Here is a 17,961-nt window from a genome sequence, read left to right on the forward strand (position 1 = left end):
CGGTCCCAGCTCCTGCCAACCTAGCAGTTCAAAAGAACAAAACGCAAGTAGATAAATAGGTACTGCTCCGGTGGGAAGGGTAAATGGCGTTTCCGTGTGTTGCTCTGGTTTGCCAGAAGCGGCTTGGTCATGCTGGCCACATGACCCGGAAGCTGTACGCCGGCTCCCTCGGCCAGTAAAGCGAGATGAGTGCCGCAACCCCAGAGTCGGTCACAACTGGACCTAATGGTCAGGGGTCCCTTTACCTTTAAGTTGGTGGATATCATTGCCTCCTGGGAGATCAAGTGCCACAGTTTACCTGTGCACAGCATATAATAAAAAAATATATGCTGAGGCTCTAAAGAAGTAATTTCACGTGGTATTAACTGCACTAATATAAGAATATACTAAATAATAGCACTTATAATATGGTGATCTTCACCCATTCCACAAAAACTGGTGATATTAGAGAACACAGAGAATGCTCATTCTTTCTAGAGGTCATGAAGGAAAGAGTCTTAGGTTGTTGCAGAAAATGCACAGAACTTTAAAAAGAGAAGCTTTTGACACTAATGCCAATTATTATGTGAGAAACCTTCAAAACATTCCCCCTTGGGGTAACTCCAGCTCCAGCGACTTTAATGTAAATAAATTTGAACCAATGGCAAATGTTCTGAAAATTTCATTCTGTTCATATTAAGTCTTTCTGCCATCATTCCCCTTCTATTATCACTCATTAATCTCTTCTAATGAGCACATATATCTGCACTTTCCATTGAGGAGGGAAGGAGTTGTTTTAAAAAGAAAACTACAAGCAGCAATATCTTAATAAATAGACTGACTAGACATAAATCTGATACCAACACTATTGGCACACAATAACATCCTTGATGGATTCCCAAAATGTACATGCAATATGCATAAACAATATTATTTCAAGCATAATCAGGGAATCATGGCATTGCCTAAGTAATAAATAGAATAAAAAATTAAAGATTATTCACAGAAAAATTAGTGGTAAAATCACGTATGTAGGTATATAGGAGCTCAAAATAGTTTACAACCATAAGCAGCAAATTGGTCCTTCATTGTAAACCAATCAAAGTCTTTGTCCAGAATTAACTGCTTACATGTTATCTCATGCCAATAAACAAAATCCAAGAGACTGAACACAAGTATTCTCAAGCACATACAGAACTCTTGAATGCTGCCATGTTCAAAAGCATGTTAATTTAAAAGATATTTACATAACATGAAAAATATTAAAAACTTCTTTTTAACTGTGATTTCTTGAAAGCATATTCCTGGGTGAAAATGATTTTTCTTGGCTTCTAATTACACGACTGTTAATTACAGTTGAGACGAGTGGCCAAACAAGGCTTGAATAGTGTTGGTTTCATGATGTAAACATTTTAAGTAGCAGCCACTAGGCGGGTTTCTTTTCACAAACTGGCACATAGTCATACATACAATCATTTGACTTCTTTTGTTAAGTCTTCAGAAATATCTGATGTGATGTCTTTAACTTGCAGTTTTAAATCAATACTTTCAAATGTTTCATCCATTTAGTCTGCTGTTCCATTAATAATCTTGGACAGGAGCTAGTTCTGGCATAAGGTTTACTGTTACATTTGTATACAATTTGCTGACTAAAACAGTAGGTGTATATAGCAGATTATTCAACCCATCAATGTACTGACGCTCTCGGGAATATCTTAATAGTTTATACCTGTGGAGAGCAAAAGCAAGGAGCATTGCTAAAAGCTATGGAAAGTCATGTTTAATTGGCTACAGTCTGAAAGTGGTTTTCAGCCTTTAAACAAGCAGATAATTGTTTATCAAATGTAAACATATTCAAAATAAAAAAAACTTTGATGATATATGAACATACTTACACAGTGCAACAACTTCAACAGTGCAACCATATCCATCTCTATTGGGAAGTAAGTCCTCTTGAATTCAATGGGGCTTACTTCCAGATATAGCCTAGTGGCCTATGGCTGGGAATATGCGAACACAAAATAAGCTAATGCTATCTAGTGCTTATTTTGACATCAGAACCAACCCATTCAAATCCTAGACCAACCATGGTGTTACTCAAGATGTAAACGCCACTTGGATATTTGTCCACACACCCAAGAGCAGGGAAGGTCCTGTCATGCCATCTTTATTGTGCTGACAGCCCTCCGTGAGTTTGAGTTCCACTCATGTGAAGAGGAGGAGGTCCTCCTCTTCTCATCAAAGACCACCACAGGAATTAGAACTGTGACCATTCAGGGTTCTAAATCATATGTTTATCATACTGGGAATAACAATGGTATATATTCCACAATGATAAACTTGAGACATGTTTTGCATGTGAAGAAACGATATACATGAATAGTTGCAACTGTTATGTTTTGCAGCTAACAGCATAATATGCTGAAAACAAAATCTCCTGTGAGCCTTTTGAAACTAAGCCATTCTTCTTACCGTCCTAAGAATTGAACTTCTCCTCGGTGATGATGAGGAATAGACTTATACTTCCCTAGCTCTCCTTCTGGTCTTGATACGTTGTATCCTACATAGTGAACCCTACAATTGAAATAGTTAACATGTGTAAGAAAAACTTAAGATTTGTAAAGCCATTTTGACTGTGGTTGCAATCCTACGAACAATTTGCACAAATGGGAGTAAATCTTGTGGATGCAAGGTATTCACCACAGTCAGACATTTTTAAACTGAACATAGCTTATCTGGTCAGCTATGCAAAACATTGGAATGTGCAAGTTTCATCCTGCAACATGTCTGTCTGTCTCTGACCTATACAGAACATGTATGTCTTTATTTTTATTTATTTTTAAGCTGTTAGGGAAGGGTAATAAACTTTGATTTACTTGTTCGCTCTCAGATTATACTGAAATTCACATAAATGTTTTTAGACAACCGACTAAAGAGGAAATGTCATGAGAGAAACATTGGCAAGAGTCTTTAAAAACGCACATCTTCCAATTGACTGCAACTGCAGACTGGAAAAACAATACTGAGACAGCAGGAACACTTAGAAGAATGGAAGAGTTTTCCAACATGCTGGCATCAGTTCCATCAGGCAGATCCAATCACACTTTTCAAAATACGAGACTACTTATTAACTAAAGAAAATTCTCCCTAACATATTCTGAGTTTACTTCACTTTTAAAACTTATCTTTATCCTAGTTATGTTTCTTTGAAGTTCTTTAAAAGAGACTACCATCTGGACTGCCTAATAGGATGCCTTGTATGTAGAATGTTGTGTGTTGTGCCCCATCCTCAGATTGCTTTATAATGAAGGGCAGCATATAAATTTTAATAACAAATAACTTAATAGAAAATGCTTTGCTGTGCCATTAAAGTGATAGGAATTAGCATGATGTTAAATGACTGTTAGATACTAATTTACAAGTGTCTAATAGGCACCTGCACATCTGAATAAATCTTCTATCTCAATGCCAGAAGATAACTTGAAAGTCACTTCCATCTAGGCGATCAACCTATACATTCTATAAACACTCACCTATTCCAGAGATCATCATCTTCTCCACCCCATCCCCAGAAAGCATTTGGAAATCCATTGATTTTTTTGAATTGTTCTATTGTTAGTCCACTTACACCACCAAAGAACTCATTGTATGGAAGACTGAAAATGACAGCAGGCAAATTTCATTTTCTTTAGTGCATTTAGGTAAAAATAATTATTTCTTCCTACAACTTTCCACATTTGACAAACAATTAACCTTTTTGAAGAAATGAATACACCTTTTAAAATCAAAGCTTTCACAATTTTGTTAAATCAATTCAATAAACGCAGAAGCCAAGTTTATTTCTATAAGGTCATCTTACAGCTGTTCCTACAAACACACAAGGAAAACACTAACCACATAGTCAGGAGGTTGGATTTAGGCATACAAGTGTAAAATAAAGCTTTGGAAATATGGGCTGGGATTCATAGAATGGCACAACTAGCTCCATGAAACCAATGATGTTTTAGGAGCAGCCCCTATTCACATGTATTTAAAACAAAAATAAAGAGACTTTCAAAAGCAGGTTGTGATATGGCATGAGAATCTACTTTACAAAGCATAGGGGAGGAAGCAAAAATCATATTGGGTGTGCACCTATAGAACCCAACCATAATCTTTTGATGCTGTATTTTTTTCTAGACAAAAGCAGTGACTATCTGCAAATGCAAGAAAAGAAGAGCAAAGGAGGTATGATATAAAGCAGCTGAGCAATAAACATATGCAAGGTGTGAGGGAAAATGTAGGCTGAGAGCCATAGGAATAAAAGACAGCCATTGAGTAAATGGGCAGCTGAATCACAAAGACCTGGAGCTTTAGAAGATAGAAACTAAATCTGTTGTGGCCATTGCAAAATTAAGCTATGGGAACAGGTTTTAGGTAAGGGAGAAATGTAGTCAGAAGTGCATACATCACTGAGAAGAGATAGTTTTTTGTGATTTCATCTAGTAAGCAAGTTTTATTATGGGATGGTTGTTTGTCAAAGAATGATGGGAATGACTTTCAGCCTATTTGCACAGCAACATAACTACGGTACATAGCTATGCCAATGCAATACATGTCAATAAGGTTAACAAGGAAACTTCTTAGAAAGCCCAATTTCATGGAAAGGAAACTGCCTCAGTAGAAGGGCTAGGTAATAAAACTGTACATATTTTGTCAATTAAAAGTGTTTTAAAACCTTCACATTTGCAAGTTAATGTTGAACTTTTGAGATATGAGATGTACCTCAAAGTAGTTACAGTCCAAAACTTGTTCACTGCCATATCCATATTTATAATTACCAAATTCTATGCCAAAGCTTAAAAACCCATAGTCATATATGGAAGTCATATGGAATGCATGAGCCTTTTAATCCATAGATCATCTGCATGAACTGCTTAACTTTTGTTATACACAAATACTAACTTTTCTGTTTTATACTGTTTCAAGGAATGTCTAGTAGTACTAAATTTAACCCATACTTGTGGGACAGCAGGAGGAATGATTGACTTAAATATTTATTTTCCAATGTTGTGACATTTCCTAATGGCAAAGCTTTGTCTAATTGTAAACATTGGTTATAACTATAGAGATTCAGAATGAATTTTCTACAATCACAAATTAATTGAATTCATTACTTACATGTACATATATTTGTCCAGCTTTGCGGCGAAATGACGTGGCATCTCACCACATCCATAATAATTTCGATCGTTTTCAGGTAAGTGATCCACATCATGAAAAATTACACAGTCCCAGTCACCATCCTTCATGGCTTCTTTAAAACCAATGTTGAAGAGCATTGCACGGTTAAATGGCTGTGTTCCAGTCTTAATAAGAGGGGGAAAACAAGACGTTAAGACTGTAATCCTCACCCAGGCGTAAGCCCCTTTGAATTCTATGGCACTTCTAGGCAATATGGTTAGGACAGTGTAGGATAGTGCTGTAAATGTGTTAAGTAAGAACTGACATAAAAGGACTGACTATTGACATAAGCTAGATATATACAAAACTTTAACATAAAAAGTTTTCTTAATATATAATGTTTGCTACTTCATAGCAAATGTTCCCCCTCCCATAAAATATTTGAGAAGGCCAGGCCCCCAAAGTTGATGGGCATTGCCATTTGAATGGTGGGTGTGGGGGGGTGTGACATGTCATGTGATTGATTGTGCAGGGTGGGGCTTACCTGGGCCCCCCGCCCCAATGTTTTAATCAAGTTGGCACCCCGGCTACATTCCTTCTAACAGCAGAAACGTTGTTAAAGTCATAGTATGATATAATCATAAAATTGTAGAGTTGAAAGGGACCATGAGGGTCACCTAGTCCAACCCCACTGCAATGCAGGAATCTTTTGCCCAATGCGGATCTCAAACCCATGACCCTGAGAGAGCCTCATGCTCTACTGACTGAGTGATCACAGCTCATTTGGAACAACCCACAAAATCAGATATGCAATGCCACAGTTAAAATTATATAAACCAAGAGACAATCTTTTTAAGCAAAAGAATTAGTTTTTAATTCACCTGATTAAAGGAAACATTTTAAGGAATTTTGCCCAAACCTTGCAAGAGTAATATTTCTTGGGACTCAGCTAAAAGGTAAAGGACAGTTAAGTCCAGTCTCGAACGACTCTGGGGTTGCAGCGCTCATCTTGCTTTACTGGCCGAGGGAACTGCCGTTTGTTCACAGACAGTTTTTCTGGGTCATGTGGCCAGCATGACTAAGCCACTTCTGGCGAAACCAGAGCAGCGCACTCAAAAGTCGTTTACCTTCCCACTGGAGTGGTACCTATTTATCTACTTGCACTTTGACGTGCTTTCGAACTGCTAGGTTGGCAGGAGCTGGGACCGAGCAATGGGAGCTCACCCCGTCACAGAGATTCGAACCGCCGACCTTCCAATCGGCAAGCCCTAGGCTCAGTGGTTTAGACCAGAGCGCCATCCGGGACTCAACTACACAGCTGCAAATAAAACGTTTTAAATCTGTTGTAAAGTGCAATATACAAATCTGACACTAGATGGTGACAGTGAGCTATGCAAAATTCGATGTATTTTTCAAAACATTTATTTTAAAAAAGCTTTTTCATAGCATTTTTATATGTGTGTAGATTCCACCTTGGAAACCACGATTAACATAGATACAATGCATTATTTACAATAATATATTTGAATTCATTCTAAAACAAATATAAAGCCGCTCACCTGTTCAACAACATAAAAAGCAAATTCCAGCCTTTGGTTTTGTAACACTGGTATCAGGTGTCGGAAAAATATTGGAAGATGTTCATGGCGATTCCGAAAAGGAATGAGTATTGCAACCTTCAAATACAATGAGTAAGTTTGTATAAGTATGTGTGCATTTGTTACCCTGTATCTATCATATATACAGTATTACTTTTAAACTACAGTTCAATGTCAGCTTCTGGTCTGAATAACACAAATTATACATATACATAACATATATGTTCTATATCATTCTGAAGATGTATTCCAGTATTGCAAAAGAAAAACCATGTCGAGACTGAGAAAATCACCTAGCTTTAGTAGATCATGCTGCACATAGACTGAAACATTTAAGAAGTATTTTTAGACGTTAAGAAAATATCATCTTCACCTTCACCTCACCTTCCACCGTGGTTTACAGTCCTTGGGCCTCCAATGACCACCTGGTTCAATGTCTAAATCTTTTGAAAATATCTTCTGAATTTCATCCAAACCAATTTCACTCATATTGACATCAATAAAGCCTCCTAAGTTGTGAAAAGAATGAAGTATTAATGTGAATTTAAAAAACCAACCTGAAGTTATTCATAATTATCACTTAAAACAGAACACTACTACAATAAAACTAAAATATATAAACTCCATAGGTCAGGCATGGGGAACCTCTGAAATATGGGCCAAATTATGGTAAGTGTGGGGCAGGTAAAAATGCAGCTACAAAAGGAACAATTGGGAGCCTTTAAGAGAACTCCTTATTTTTGTTTGACATTTCTAATGTTTGGCACCAAATGCAAGCCCTGCTAGAATTGGATCCACCCCAGAGCTTGTAAAAGCTTATTGCCACCAACTGCAACCCCCTTACAGCAGGGACCTTCCTTTGCAGTCCCCATTTGAGTTCTAGCTATTAGTGTCATCGGCCCAGTCTTGTGGAACACTCTTCCAATAGAGATTCAACAGGATCATTCTATTTCAGAATGTTTCAATTTTGAAAGGTGGGCTGAGAACCTTTCTATTCCATCAGGCAATTTCCATAATAATTAGCTGATTTCTGATTAAATAATAATAATCATATGGTTTTCACTATATGGCCTTCCTTATGTATAACTTTTGTAAACCACTCTGATATTTTTCATGAACAGTGGTTTATAAATATTTTTATTAATAAATAAAATAAATTGTGGTTAATTGCATCAATGGGTAAAAGTTCTCTCCTGCAAGATGACAGAATCCTCTAACTGAAAAGAACACTGCACCTGAATGCACTGCTTTCAAAACATGCATTCTCATAGCCAGCTCTGAACTGTGGTATGTACTTCCAAAACTTATTTTTCTACTAAACAGTTTTCATTATTAAAAATAAATAAATCTAACCTGTTTTTCTTCTACTTTGAGGATTCTAGTTATATAAATTATATCCATATTCATCTAAGAAATAGTTTTAATATAAATTATATCCATACTCATCTAGGAAAATTTTTTAATACACTTTATTGAAAGAGACTATTTCAAAGCAATCTGTAGTAAAACAGATCATATGTCAAGGTAAACTTACTCATATAGGGCAACTTTTCTGGACAAGGTTGGCTAGGAGAATAAGTGAAATTTTCTGGAAGGTACATCACAGTTTGTGCAAGGTTATCACTTGAATTGTTGCCTTCAGGGTAATCTTCATAGAAAGAAATACAATTTCAATTTAAAAGAGAAAGAAAAAACACAATTGTTTCTATGTTTATAAGGTAACATTGCCATCTGCATATTATTAATTTTAAAACATCTCTCTCATATACTTTCTGAGGAACTCAGAAAGATACAATAGAAAAACAGTATTTCAAAAATGCCAATGGAGTGATAAAGGGTTATGTCCTGAGCGTGATGTTGTTCAATATCTTTATAAATAACTTGGGTGAAGGCATTTTGACATCAATGACACCAAACTGGGAGGGGTAGCTAATACTGCAGAACACAGAACTAGAATTAATAAAATATTATTACTGACTATAGCAGATTGGAGAACTAGGCCCAAACCAACAAAATGAATTTCAATAGGGACAAATGTAAAGTTCCACACTCAGGCAGGAATAATAAAATGCACAAATGTAGGATCAGGGCCATCTGGCTTGACTACTGTACAAGTGGAAAGGATCTGGGGATCTTAGTAGACCACAAGCTTAACATGAGACATCAAAAATATAAAAAAAACTAATGCAATTCCAGTCTGCATCAACAGAAGTATTGTGTCCAGATCAGGAGAAATAATAGTACCATGCTGTTCTGCCTTGGTCAGACCCCACCTGGAATACTTTGTCCAGTTCTGGGCACCACAGTTTAAAAAGAATATCAACAAGCTGGAATGTGTACAAAGGATAGCAACCAAAATCGTTAAGTGTCTGGAAAATAAGCCTTATGAAAAATGGTTGAGAGAGTTGAGTACGGTTAGCCTAGAAAATAGAAGACTAAGAGGTGATATGATAGCCATCTTCAAATATCTGAAGGGCTGTCCCATGGAAGAGGGAACAAGCATATTTTCTGGTGTTCCAAACCAATGGATTCAAATTACAAGAAAGGAGATCCCAACTAAATGTTAGGAAGAATATTCCAATAGTAAGAGCTGTTCAACAGTGGGAAAAGTTACCTCTGAAGGTGGTGGATTCTCCTTCATGGGGGTTTTTTAAACAGAGGTTGAGAAGCTATTTGTCAGGTATTCTTTAGCTATGATTCCTGCATTGTGAGGTTCCTCCCAATGCTACAATTCTATGGCTCTAAGATTCTAAGATATAAAACAATCCCCACCCCCAAAAGCTCACAACACAATAATAATTTCAGAACAGCCAGGCAGAGCAAAAAAATAATCAGCCACGTCCTTTTTGAACAATCATGTTTCAGCTGCCTGAAACCATATGGTGATATGGCCTGATGCACAAAGTGGATTCCACAAAGTGGAATACTCTAGCCCAGTTTGCCATCAGCTGTGCTTCACAACTTCAAGAGATCTGGAGCATAGCCTCAGATGATGACTGGTGAATGCTGGGAGAAACACACAGAACAAGGCAGTCCTTAGATTTCCCAGACCCCAAACAACTTTCAGGTTAACACCAGTTCCTCGAATTCAGCCCAGAAACAAACCTGCAGTCAAATTAGTGTGCTGGAATCAAAATGTCTAGCTCCCATCAACAATTTCCTTTCTATTAATCACCTGTTTCTGACATTACAATGTTTTTGGTGCCAGATTAAGGTTTTTCTGATTGTCTGGACATTTTAAAAGGGTTACATTTGTCTTTAGTTTGTCTTTATTTGTTTTCAGCTGCTGTTGTTTAGTTTGTATTCTTCTATGTTTTGCATTTATTGGGTTCTATTTTTGCTGCTCTTATTCTATTCTTATTCCAATCTTATTGTACGCTATCCTAGGATCTATTTCATGGCCATTTTAGAAATTTTTACAATAAACAAATGCATTGTAATCTACGGTTCACTCAACAGATGGTTATGAAAATGTTCTAAGATAAAAAATGAAAAGCATAACGCTCTTACCTGTGCCATTTAAAGTAGCATTTTTATTAGTGTACAGCCTGATCATATGCCCTATTGTTTTCACATTTTCTTTCAGCATTATACCTCGTGCTTGAACCATAAATAGATACGTATTTGCTGTTGAGAGATGAAAAATCATTCAAAATTGGCTTCAATTTGAAACTGAGACTATAAATGTTACTCATTATTGCACAATTATATGATTGACAAATATAATAATATATATAGTCATTGCCAAATATAAATTAAGGCACTGAAAAAAAGGGGGGAAAGCTGTGGGACCTCAATAACAGTTGGAAGTGAAATGTACAAATTTCAATATTCAGTTTAGAGTACTTGTCTTTTTCTTCACTAACTCTGAAAAAAAATCAATTAAATATGAGAACATGGTAATATATTTTTTGAACTTACTTTATGCAAAGGAAAGAAGGAAGAAGGAGGAATTACTTATAAGCCTGACATCTGGCATCTATCTATTTTAACAAGTGATGGATGCAGTCAGTATTGACAATGCTGGCACGTTCTGTCAAATAATATACCGTATTGTTTGCTCTATAAGTCGCACTTTTTCCCTCCTAAAAAGTAAGGGGAAATGTGTGTGCGTCTTATGGAGCAAATGCAAGTTGCGCAGCTATCCCAGAAGCCAGAACAGCGAGAGGGAGCACTGCGCAACAATCCCTCCTGCTGTTCTGGCTTCTGGGATTCAAAATATTTTTTTTTCTTGTTTTCCTTCTCCAAAAACTAGGTGTGTCTTATGGTCTGGTGCGTCTTATAGAGCGAAAAATACAGTATATGCAAGCAGAGAAGAGAGCCATACCATCAGCTATGTTTCTGCATGCCCCTGTATCATGATACAACAGTGACATTATAATGAGGAAGCATGAGAATATGAAAAGAGAAAAAACACATTGTTGCTTGATTTATGTGGCTACTGGCATGCCCCAGGACAACCATGCAAAAGCTGGATATGAATCAGGCCCAACTCTACATAAAAATATTATTTACCCAAAGCAGCCTTTGTTGTAACATAAATTTGTAAGAAAAACTCGAACTGTGTTTTCAGCTAGCTGAAATGTCAATGCTAGTATCAAGAATGCAAAATATCACATAAACTAGTTGGGCATGTGTAAGTTTGGTCCATGTCATTTTAGATATCCTGTAATCCAGAATTATTATCCCGAATGGAAACATGGAAACAAATTTAGGTCTGGATTCAACTTGCGAGTCACGTGAATGAAGCCTGCACAACGACTTCCATTAGCGTGACAGGGCTTTCCCTCCCTTCCCCTGTGAGCCCCCTGCACACACACCTCAAATTAGTTTGAGGGGGTCAGGAGAACCCCCAGAACAGCACACAGTGGGAGGAGACAGAAGATCATTCCATCTGGCAAACTGAAACGCTTGTGCTGATAGAACTTTTGCCATAGCACTACAATGAATTTCTTCCTTAGTTACCACAGTAAAACACTTCAGTATGGTAACCAAATCACACCTCACAACCAAAGAAAAGGTATAAGGAGGTATCATAAAGTCATGAGGCTTTCACAACTAGATTATTGTTACTTAAATCAATTAAACTTGTTATTGCACCACTGCACTGTAGTTTAATCCACAGGCAGACATCCTCTAAGGAAACATATTTCCTTTGAAACCAACGTGAAATCAATTTTGTTCAATTAGTAATTAAAGGGTGCTGTATAAAGAAATGTGAACTTGATTTTAAAAATAGGTAGCCATTCCACAATATGAAAGTTCAGTGCAAGTAAATATTAGGACTTATGCCAGAAAAGAAAGATTCATTTTCCTACTGAACACTATGCACTATCATGAATACTGATACATCCTAAATCATATAGGATCTTCTCAATTTTATATTCTCCCTTTTTGAGACAAGTTCATATCCAAATCGATTTCCAGATTTCCTTCTTAACTGTACCAAGAAGCATATGAAGTAATCACTTCTGTTTGAAGGTAGTTTATGTCCATTTCCCCCATTTTTTTTAAGTGTCAACTAGTGGATGTTCTCCTGATGTTTGTTATCCTTTACTGCAGGTGTGTAGTCTAATTTGTGGTGTTGGGCCAGAGAGAGGGGATTTTTGTGTGTGTGCCATCCAACCCACTGCTATTCAACCTTCCTAACTAAACTCACAGAGCTTGTCTGACACGTGGTGCTGCAGAACCCTTTTATGGTGGTGTTGGGAAACTTAATATTCAGGCTAAGGCTGCCACAAATGGGCCAGCTAAGGACCACATGGCCTCTGTGACAACCATGGGGCTGTCTCACTGCATCAGTGGTCCAACAAATGTGGGTGGGCATACTCTCAACTTAGTCTTGCCACAGAGCAGGTTGGGGGCTTGCTGTTAGTCTGTTGTCATGGGTGGATCATTCTCTGGTTGAGCTAAATGTAGTAACTCCACTCTGCAAGGGTTAGTTCACCCTCAGAGACCAATGGAAACAGATGGATTCCTGAGTGCCCTGGGGGATTTTCTGGCTGACATGGCTGGTGCCCCTTTCAAGGCTCTTGTCTTACTGTAGAACGATGAGAAGTAGAACCACCAAAACAATCACTCCTGAATTCCCTTGCCATTACTGTGGGGCATGTAGATCACCTTGGTATTTCAAGTACACAGGAGGATTGGTGACTAGAGTTAAAACCTGAATGTCAGAATTGGAGCCAGTCCAATGGAGGCATCTAGAGCACTGTCAGTTCCATCTATACTGGATCAGTTTAGATTACTGTACTGTGAGAAGGTGGCCCATCTTAGCTTCTTAGAGCTAGCCTTAGGGCAGTGTTGGCCAACTTGGGTCTCCAGCTGTTTCTGAACAACAACTCCCATCATCCCTAGCTAACAGGACCAGGAATGATGGGAATGATGGGAATGATCCCAAAACAGCTGGAGGTGGATCCAGGGAGTGACAAATACTTCATTGGAGAAGGGAGAGATAGCAATTGCCTTTAAGGAGAGAGTGGCGCACCACCTCTTTAAAAAGACCCTCATCTAATATGTCAAAAGCCAGGTTAAACAGGTATGCCTTCAGTACTCACCAAAAGCTGTACAATGAAGATGCTGGATGCACCTCTGTGGACAGTTCCACAACTTAGGCACTGCTACATGTCCTCTCTTGGGGGACTACATCCGGGGACTACATCCGGAACCAATATGACCCCTCTGTTTATCTTAACACCTGAAGGGGGTCTGTAGGGAAGGAGGTGGTCTTTCAGGTATTTGGTGCCCAAGTCATTTAGGGCAGAGCTGGCCCAGACAGGGCAGGTGAAGCAACTGCTTCAGGCAGCAGAAGTCTCCCAGGCAGCACTCCCAGCCCTGCCACTTCCACCATCGGTGCTGAATTGGGGCAAAATTGAAGCCATTTTGGGCAAGATCTTTCCCAAATTTGTGCCATTTCTCTGCCCATGTCAGATGAGGCAGGGCATGTGGTGCCAGGAGCAGCAGCAGCAAGGCAAAGTGGAACTTCCCATTTCACCTCAAGTAGTGAAACGGGATGCGCCATCCCTGAGTTAGGAATTTAGGAACTAATGAGAGTACAGTCGTACCTTGGTTCTCAAGCAGAATGCGTTCCATGAGTCTGTTTGACTCCCGGAACCGTTCGAAAACCAGGGCGCGGCTTCCGATTGGCTGCAGGAGCGTCCTGCAGCCAATCGGAAGCCGCAGAAGCCACGCCAAATGTTCAGCTTCCCAAAACCGGAACACTCACTTCTGGTTTTCAATCGTTCAAGAGCCGAAATGTACGAGTTCCAAGGCATACGACTGTACCTTGAATTGAGTCCAGAAGTGAAATGGCAACCAGTGCAGCTGTTTAAAAACAGGAGTTATGAGAAATCTAAATGGAACCCCACCCAGTAATCTTGCTGTTGCAATTTGGACCAAGTGAAGTTTTCATATCATCAACAAGTGGATTAATGTAGTAGATGTGGCCACAATATTTTTCGCAGGAGGAATTGTTTTTAAATGACTGCTATAGTGTATTTGTGTGAAAAGGCTGAGAAGCACTCAGGCTTTATAGAAATAAAATGTAAAATTATCCAAAGCTCTCTCAGCATATTTGCATGGGCTGTTCTCATTAGAAACTATGTCACAAGCGCTGTCCAACACGCTCCCATATCTCACAAGTCTTATATATTCAAGTGTCATAATGAGCAGAAGAGTGAATCTGATTTCATCACCAACAAGAATTACCAAACAGAATGCAGGTAAAACTGGTATTTTCTTTTGTTAGAAGCCCAACTCCTGTAATAGCATGTTATCATTACAGACAAGTGTGCATCTCTCACAACACAAGGACAAGAACAATCCATCCCTTTGAAAACATATGCACTTCCAAAATTTATTGACTGTGTACACACAGGAATGTTTGAACACCGTATGATTTGCCATTCACCCAACACAATGAAACTGCACCAGTGTAACATTTCAGTTTATGAGTTCACACTTGTGCATTTCTCACTCAACACCTGCAGCATCAGGTAATAATGACTTGCAAGTGTGAGATCAGCCACCACAAGATCAGACAACATAGACTTTTTGATCATCGGCTCCTAGTACAATCTCAAACACAATGTTTTTCAATGGAGAACAGCTCCAAATCATCGCATGTGAGGAGGGAAAAAAAACACACGCATGTGCACATGTATGAATGAACCAAGTCCCTGGTGAATCCTTGAAGCCGTTTTGGAACGACATGCCCTTTAATCCCACCCACCGACCTTGAAAAAACGCAAGCCGGGGATCCCTTCTTACCTATTCCGGGTGCCACATAAATGAAATACAGGCAAGAGGAGGAGAAGGAAAAGAAGAAGAGAAAGACGAAAATCGAGCGGTTGGAGACTCGCAGCGCCTTCGTGAAGAGAGACATCCTCCTATTCCGGGGCAGAGAGGCAGGCCACCCCCTCCCTCCCCCCGGCTGCAAGCGGCGGCTGCGCTTCCCAGGCTTGAAGGTGCAAACCCCACCCCCACCAAAATAAAAATAAATAAAAAGCAGGCTGCCCACGGACTGGATGCCAAGCCAAACCAGCTGCTAAGACAGACCACGAAGCCAAGAGCGAGGCCTCGGGAGAGCAGGAAGCCCCACCGGCGGGGACGGACTCCCAGGCATGGTCTCCCACACAGGATGGGCCAACCTGGGGACGGAGAGAAGGTCCGGCGCGCGGGGGGGGGCACAGAACGAAGGGGGGCAGCGCGCGCCACCCCAAAGGGAGGCGTCAAGGAAAAGGGCGAGCGCCCGCAGCCCTGAAGGGAGGAGGGCGATGCTTCATGACGCAGGTGAAAGACGCTGAGGGAAGTGTGGGAGGGGGGTGTCGTTGTGGTCCCTCCCTGCAGTCCGAACTGGGCGCTCCCCCTGTGAGGCGGGAAGGAGAGGTGTTTCAGCAACGCCTCCTGAGGGGAAGCTGCTGCCGTTTGGCTCCGGGTCCTCTCAGCCCACCGGAAGCCCCCGCTGCTGGTGCCTTGGCCGACGCTGCCCGCCTCGCCATCCTGCCGCAGGCTGGGAGCGGTTGCCGTCCGGGCATCCCCTTGCCGCTTTCTCTCCGCTCCGCTTGCTGCTCTTGCCTGCCCTTTTCCCGAGGACCGCCTCCTCCCACCAGCGGGTCTCTCTCGGACTGCGGCGGTGGAGCGAAAGTGCGGGGTGCCTGGGCGGGCGGGCGGGCGCGCGCGCGGGCTCCACGGCGTGACGAAGGGGAACTGCAGAACTCCGTGTCGCGCGGGTGGCGGCGAGGGATGATGGGAGGGGGGCAGCGCGCGCCGCTCACGCTCGCGTGGGTTGGAAAGGCGGGCAGGCGCGAGGGAGGAAGCGCGCGCCGGCCCGCTCCCCGGGCCAATGCGGAACCGGGGACGAAGGGAGAGCCCTTCTTAGTCCAGCATCCCGTTCTCACATTGGCGAACCAGATGCCTGTGGGGAACCTGGAAGCAGGACCCGGCACAAGATTTTGCAGAGGCACTAAAAACTACTTTAAAAAAAAGAATAGGGAAAAGAAAACCTTAGAAGGGGTGGGGAACCAAACGTCACAGTGGGGACTAAGCATACTCAGTATGCATGAGTATGCAGAGCTCACTGACTGGGGAGGATGCAATGGAAAACCAGAAGGTTTTCACATATACTACTACTGGCAAGCCAGGTATCTCCCCCATCTTATATTTTTGCTGCTGGTTCTTCCAGCCTAAATGCAGAACCTTGTTTTTGTCCATATTGAAATTCATTTGGTTACTTTTGACTCAGTTCTCCAGTCTGTTAATGTCACCTTGAATCCTCTTTCTGTCTTCTGAGGCATTAGCTACCCCTTCCAGTTTGCTGTCATCTGGAAATTTGATGAACATCCCTTCAATTATTTCTTTTATAAAGCAGCTGAACAACAATGGGGCAGGACAGAACCCTACGGCACCCAACTTGTCATACTTTTTTTTTACTCTTCTCATGTGCTATCAGGGTTTCGATTTCAGAGAGATTCAACAGAACACACTTTAAAACCCTTTTCAGATCTTAGTGGTAAATACACAAAGATCTGACAAGAGCTTTGTGTGCCCAAGGATGTTGGGAATAGGACTTGCATGAGTGCCTTTGCTCTCATTTCTATTTTATTTTTATTTTTTTATAATAATTTTTATTACATTTTTTCCAAATTACATAGAGAACAAAAAAAAAGACAGAGCTAAAGACAAAAAGAAAGAAAAAACAGAAAATCTCAACCATTTCGACAACTTATTTCAAATTTCCTTTGGACTTCCCCACATCTCCCACATGAGTGCATTCTTGATAATGAAATTTGCCAGCAAATTATACCCTTATTTCATGTGTTTCTTTACATTTTCAGTTGCAATTTAAGTTTAAATCTCTTATTCTCCAATTACTCTAAAAATATAACATAATATCCTTTTTACCCGTTTAAACTTTGATTCTTTCATGAATATTGTCAGTTTCATAGATAATAAAATTTCATTGCTGGGGCTAACGTTCCCAATCATACGACGTCTTATGTTTCATACAACTTATAATACTTCTGCAAATAATCTTTAAATTTTTTCCATTCCTCCTCCATTGCCTCTTCTCCCATGTCTCGGATCCTTGCAGTCATCTCGGCCAGTTCCATGTAGTTCATCAATTGCGTCTGCCAGTCCTCCAGTGTGGGCAAATCTTGGGTCTTCCAGTGCTTAGCAATAAGAATTCTTGCTGCTGTTGTAGCATACATAAAAAAAGTTCTATCCTTTTTTAACACCTTCTGGCCGACAATGCCCAGAAGGAAGGCCTCTGGTTTCTTGGGGAAGGTGTACTTAAACACCTTTTTTAACTCGTTATAAATCATTTCCCAAAAGGCCTTCAATCTTGGACAAGTCCACCAGAGGTGAAAGAATGTCCCTTCAGCCTCCTTACATTTCCAACATTTATTGTCAGACAAATGGTATATCTTAGCAAGTTTGACTGGGGTCATGTACCACCGGTATACCATTTTCATAATGTTTTCTTTCAAGGCACTACATGCCGTAAATTTCATACCGGTGGTCCATAACCTTTCCCAGTCTTCGGACATAATATTGTAACCAATGTCTTGAGCCCATTTTATCATGGCTGACTTAACTGTCTCATCCTGAGTGTTCCATTTAAGCAGCAAGTTGTACATTCTCGATAATACCTTGGTCTTTGGTTCTAACAACTCTGTCTCAAGTTTCGATTTTTCCACCTGGAATCCTACCTTTTTATCTA

The 17,961-nt window shown here is 40.2% G+C and overlaps 1 protein-coding gene across 2 annotated transcripts; it reads right to left on the reverse strand.

Moving 5' to 3' along the window:
- Nucleotides 1–1,341: 1,341 nt before the first annotated feature.
- Nucleotides 1,342–15,361, reverse strand: B4GALT6 (beta-1,4-galactosyltransferase 6). 2 transcript variants are annotated; one of them, XM_082234841.1, is made up of 9 exons: nt 15,009–15,361; nt 10,251–10,367; nt 8,275–8,388; nt 7,125–7,249; nt 6,702–6,818; nt 5,140–5,327; nt 3,513–3,635; nt 2,452–2,553; nt 1,342–1,708 (listed from the first exon to the last, which is right to left on the reverse strand). In XM_082234841.1, exons 1-9 carry the CDS (start codon nt 15,121–15,123, stop codon nt 1,561–1,563), a joined length of 1,149 nt encoding a protein of 382 aa, XP_082090967.1. In that variant the 5' UTR covers nt 15,124–15,361; the 3' UTR covers nt 1,342–1,560. The 2 variants fall into 2 exon arrangements, with proteins under 2 accessions (XP_082090967.1, XP_082090968.1); XM_082234842.1 differs by lacking the exon at nt 3,513–3,635.
- Between the last annotated feature and the right edge of the window lie 2,600 nt (nt 15,362–17,961).

This window comes from Podarcis vaucheri (genome assembly GCF_965113315.1).
Source record: "Podarcis vaucheri genome assembly, chromosome: 8".
Lineage (NCBI taxonomy): Eukaryota > Metazoa > Chordata > Lepidosauria > Squamata > Lacertidae > Podarcis > Podarcis vaucheri.